This window comes from Rhagoletis zephyria, unplaced genomic scaffold (assembly GCF_001687245.7).
Source record: "Rhagoletis zephyria isolate East Lansing unplaced genomic scaffold, Rhagoletis_zephyria_1.1 Rzeph_scaffold_26315, whole genome shotgun sequence".
Taxonomy (NCBI): domain Eukaryota; kingdom Metazoa; phylum Arthropoda; class Insecta; order Diptera; family Tephritidae; genus Rhagoletis; species Rhagoletis zephyria.
Genome location: NW_016183373.1, coordinates 1 through 5,582, shown reverse-complemented (window position 1 = coordinate 5,582; position 5,582 = coordinate 1). Strand labels below are relative to the sequence as shown.

Genomic DNA, 5,582 nt, shown 5'->3' with positions numbered 1-5,582 from the left:
CACATATTTTTGCTGTGTGGATTAAGCTTTCGAATAGATACTGGTGGTCATGAGCTTAATTATATTATTTTACTCGTTATTTTCAATTTGAAGGCAGTTAAAATTTTGTATACCCATGCTTTCGTTAATTATATTTTTTAATATATTTAAATTTCTTTTCATCTATTATATTCTTAGCTTAACGCATTTTTATTCAGTTACAAATCAATAGGTTTGCGTGTCCCGTGCACTGCATAGGCTACAGCATTGCCTTTATATTTGTTTGTAAGCAATTGCTTGCCAACTGCTTTTACAGCGCACGGGACATAGAGCTGTTCAAAATAGCTGTGTGGAAATGCTTTATTAATAAATTTACAAAGTGATATTTGGCTAAACGCATAACTGCCGTTTGCCCAAATACACAATCCACATTATCATCACAGGGAACCGACAAACGATGCATTTTATTTGATCTTATAAATGGAATTCATGCGCAGTAGATTTTATATAATTTTTAATTAATGTTATATGTGTAGGTTATTCGATTTTATTTATTTTTATGGGTGTAGTGTTTTATATCCTTTGCTTATTATAAATTTAGTTTAAGCTTAAGAGCCTTAAAATGTACCGTAGCAACGCAAAATAGTTATAGCGTAGCCACGGCTTCAATAATAACACACCTCTGGGTTCAATCAAACAACAGAATCTTTTCGTATCCTACAAGCAAAGGAACAAACTTAAATCAGCATACAATTTCCAGCAAAAACACTTACCACATATAGTTTTCAGTCTGTGGTGCTCTCATCACACCTACGCCACCACCTAAACGTCTGTAATTCATACAGCCACACAAACGCCATTGGTTTGTTTCGGGATCATAAACTTCAATTGTTTTTAAGTAGGCCGAGCCATCAAAACCGCCAACGGCATATAGCTGTCCATTTACTACGGCCAAGCCAACCTAAGAAAATGTATAAAAATAAATAATGCGTTTTTGTTGCTTTTTTATTCTTTAGTTAAACTTACGCCGCTGCGACGCGATGTCATCGCCACAATGGGACTCCATGTATTTGTATGCGGGTTATAGCGCTCTGCTGAAGACAATTCCATGCAATCATCACGCCCTCCGACGGCATATATGTAGTTATTAAAGACAGCGCACCCCAAATGTTTGCGGCGAGTGGACATGGGATTGACGGCACACCACTTATTTTGCCTATATTGAAAAAAATTAGTAAATAAGGCCTAGTAAAAGCTTATTCGAATTGAGACACAAACCTTGGGTCATAGCGTTCAACAGTATTTAATGGGCATTGTCCGTCAGAGCCACCAATAGCATAGAGATAACCACCTAATACAGCTACAGCCACACCCAAACGACGCGTAGTCATCGGTGCAACCTGATTTGAAGAGAAAAAGGAATAATAAATGAAAAATTAGTGCAAAATATTTCTTTTTATATTCAATCTCGCACCTTTGACCATTTATTTTCCTTAGGATCGTAGCGTTCAACATGATTCAGACACTGTACACCATCTTGTCCGCCGACAGCGTACAAAAACCCATCAAGCACCGCTACGCCTACACTAGTGCGGCATGAGGTGGTCGGCGCAACATCACAAGACCATTGATTCGTTTGTGGATCGTAACGCTCAATGCTATTCAAATAACTTTGCCCATCATGTCCACCAACAGCATAGAGCAAATCATTGAGCACAGCAACGCCGACGCCACAACGGCGTTTACTCATCGGTGCAACCATTTTCCAATCATTCGTTTGTGGATCAAAGCGTTCAACGGAGGCAATGGCATCACCTGAACACCAACCACCGACTGCGAATAGCACTTCACCACGACGCGTAGGTTTACGTGGACGCGTGCGCGGACCTTGCATTAGTGGACGTTCCTGTGGTAATAGCAAATAGTTCTTGGCTTCATCGACGAGATCACGGCAAGCTTCATCGGAGCGCACCAACAAATCTGAGCCAACAGTGCCGACAAGAAATTTCGGTGACAAAAGTGGGAGGCGCACATGTTGCAGTACCTTTCAAGTGATTAAAAAAAGATTTGTATTTTACAAGTATACATTTATGTACATATGCACACATATTGTCGATTGTTTGATGTCTACCTGTGCCAAATGCTGACGACGATCAGCAACATTATATTTCAGCCACGACATGACAGCATTGAAAACTTGCTCCTCTGAACGTACGTTCAATTCATCACTACAAATGATGTCTACAAGCTGTCCGACTGGCAGCAGCAAAAATTCTTCGCTTTCCATTACTTCCTGGAAGTTGTGTTGTGTGAATTTGTCCGCGATGCGCAAAAGTTCTCGACATGAGTGAGTATCGGCAAAGGCGCGAATGCCCAAGCAGTTGGTTGGATCCAATTGACGCTTGAGAAATTCGCAGCAAATATCTTGTATTTCGACTAATTGCAACAAGCAAGCGGCTGGCAATAAAGTCTGCACATTGGATTCTTCGACAATTATATGAGCAGTGTAGCAAAAATCGATGAGTAGTTCCATGGCATTTTCGTCAATATCACGTATGGTTACTTCAGTTTGTCGTGATTCCTCCAGCTCACCAGTGAACATTGCGCGAAAGTAGGGACTGCATGCGGAGAGGATGACACGATGTGCAAATATCTTGCGACCACCAACATTGAGTACCACATCACAAAGTTCGCGATGGCGTCGGAGCATATTCAATTCGGACAATGTTACCTTGGGGTGCTTTTCCGAGGTGTGCGAAAGTCGTGCAGGTGACGGTGGCCGATCTATAGCGCCGGTGGAGGCGCCAGTGCTACCGGCCGCACCTGGCAGCATAGGATCGCCCATCCTGTTCGCCGCTAAACGCAGCGGGGCAGAAGCCCAACCCCACACCGCGTCTATCTGCAATGTATGTGTAGTAGACGAAACGATAAAAAATATTTGTAAGCCCAAAAAAATGTAGGTAGCAAGCACGCATTTAGAATTCATTATGACCGAAAAATAATATTCATTTGTAGGTGCATGCAGCTGTGGTAAGATTTAATCATTATTTTAATTCAAATAATTTTATGTTAGCTAAAAGTTAGATAACACGTACAATTTATCTACCCCCACTCAACTCCAATAATACTATATCTATTTGCCCAAGAACTAAGAGAAACTAAAGTAACTTTATTTGCCCACTCACATCTCAGTTGTTCCACTGATGCCCACATCAGCTGTCGGCGCCCCCACATCAGCGCACAAACAACAACGAAAATATCTGTGCCACTGCCATAGCCTGACGAACAACTTTGCCTACTTTATTCGAGCTAATTAAGAATTACTACTTAACTGCTACTAACTTAATTAACGTGCACACACTAGCAGCTATACATAAGTATAGATGTGCAAATCTTTACATACCTTAGCGTTTTTGTCAACGACAAGCCCAAAACACCACGACCAACTCCAAGTAGCAATTCTCGAAAATGCAATTTTCGCAGTTTCCTCAGTAGCTTCGTTGCATTGAAATTTCTAATATGTAAAACTTTTCAGTTGCGACAAATACAAAGTGTACGTCGAATTTTATTTTTCACACTTTTTTGTGCCCTCAGCTAAGCAACCGCCGACCTTCCTCCAAATTGTTCGCCTGCGTGATTGCTACCACCGCCCTAGCTGGTGCCACACCGTTCTGCTGTTGCGTTTGCCCTATCTTTCGTTCGATTTTGCAAGGTAGAGTTTGCTAATGTAATCTTAATGCGATCACCAGCAGGAAATTAACTTATTGTTGCGTTATTTTTATATCTGCACTCATCTTTGATATTTTTTCACCAATTTCNAATTAAGAATTACTACTTAACTGCTACTAACTTAATTAACGTGCACACACTAGCAGCTATACATAAGTATAGATGTGCAAATCTTTACATACCTTAGCGTTTTTGTCAACGACAAGCCCAAAACACCACGACCAACTCCAAGTAGCAATTCTCGAAAATGCAATTTTCGCAGTTTCCTCAGTAGCTTCGTTGCATTGAAATTTCTAATATGTAAAACTTTTCAGTTGCGACAAATACAAAGTGTACGTCGAATTTTATTTTTCACACTTTTTTGTGCCCTCAGCTAAGCAACCGCCGACCTTCCTCCAAATTGTTCGCCTGCGTGATTGCTACCACCGCCCTAGCTGGTGCCACACCGTTCTGCTGTTGCGTTTGCCCTATCTTTCGTTCGATTTTGCAAGGTAGAGTTTGCAAATGTAATCTTAATGCGATCACCAGCAGGAAATTAACTTATTATTGCGTTATTTTTATATCTGCACTCATCTTTGATATTTTTTCACCAATTTTGTAAGTATTCCGCAATAATTTTCATGAAAACATAGGAAAATGGTCACTTTTTCTCGATTCACCTTACTACACAAACACCAACACGCATCCGACTGGCAGCGCTGCCAGATGTATCACTATGTATTGCATGTGAACTTGAATTGACCAATGCGTTGAAATAAAAAACTATATTAATGCAATATACTTTAATTCTTTTAAAGAATAAAATTGATACCAGAAAGTTTGAACCAGCGAGTTTTATTAGTTGCATACACATAAATGGTTATTTAAGAGCAAAAGTGAAACACATCTGGCAGCCACTTGCGATGCGTTTGCATATTTTGTGGAGATTTATTAAAATCGGAACAAGGCGCTTCATATGTAATAAAATTCAAAAAAAATCAGGTGATAGTAAACTAAATTTATTTTAATTTTCTTATTATATCCGGTACGGTATTCAGAAGTGGGAACTAGCTTTACTGCCGTCCCTAAATTGGAGCGCTAACAGTGGCTACACACGACGGACATATCCGCGCACATGTGCGCCAACATGCTCGCTGTCGTTTGCTACAGACGGCGAGCGGCTCATAAGTGATTTTGTACTCAAAGCGTAAACATAGAAAGGAAAAACGCGGATGATGCAATTGAAATACTTATGACTTAGGTTTTTTTATGTATGTGCTACTTAAATTTATTTATATATTACTTGCATGTATGTATGTACATACATATACATATAGTAATTTAGCCTTATTTTAACAAAAATTCAATTAACGCACATGGCTTGGACGCATTTAACCGCGATGTGCACACTGCAAGCATCAACACAAAATGAGGTTGTTGTTTTTGTTTCCAATGCGATGCTCGCAAACTGCCCTACAAACGACGAACATGACCCGCAAGCCGCGCATGTGCGCGGATATGTTCGTCGTGTGTAGCCACTGTAAGCGTTGCATTTTTCATTGTCAACGAGTGNGGTTGAACGTTTCCACGCAAATCTCACAACAATCGATCAACGACCTTAACAGTGGCTACACACGACGAACATATCCGCGTACATGCGCGGCTTGCGGGTCATGTTCGTTGTTTGTAGGGCGGTTTGCGAGCATCGCATTGGAAACAAAAACAACAACCTCATTTTGTGTTGATGCTTGAAGTTTGCACATCGGCGGATAAATGCATCCAAGCCATGTTATTCAATTGAATATTTGATTAATGAGGCTAAATTACTATAAGTATACGTATGTACGTACCAGAGCTGTAAAATGATTGAATCAGTAGGATCTGCATTCACTCGG

General features: G+C 40.4%; 1 protein-coding gene across 2 annotated transcripts; it reads right to left on the bottom strand.

Moving 5' to 3' along the window:
* Positions 1–133: 133 nt before the first annotated feature.
* On the bottom strand, positions 134–4,636 carry dbo (Kelch-like protein diablo). Of its 2 annotated transcripts, none has more exons than XM_017638709.1 (7): positions 3,891–4,636; positions 2,111–2,878; positions 1,454–2,023; positions 1,258–1,379; positions 1,006–1,195; positions 753–940; positions 134–696 (listed from the first exon to the last, which is right to left on the bottom strand). In XM_017638709.1, exons 2-7 carry the CDS (start codon positions 2,822–2,824, stop codon positions 672–674), a joined length of 1,809 nt encoding a protein of 602 aa, XP_017494198.1. In that variant the 5' UTR covers positions 2,825–2,878; positions 3,891–4,636; the 3' UTR covers positions 134–671. The 2 variants fall into 2 exon arrangements, with proteins under 2 accessions (XP_017494198.1, XP_017494197.1); XM_017638708.1 differs by lacking the exon at positions 3,891–4,636 and adding an exon at positions 3,383–3,724.
* Positions 4,637–5,582: the final 946 nt, after the last annotated feature.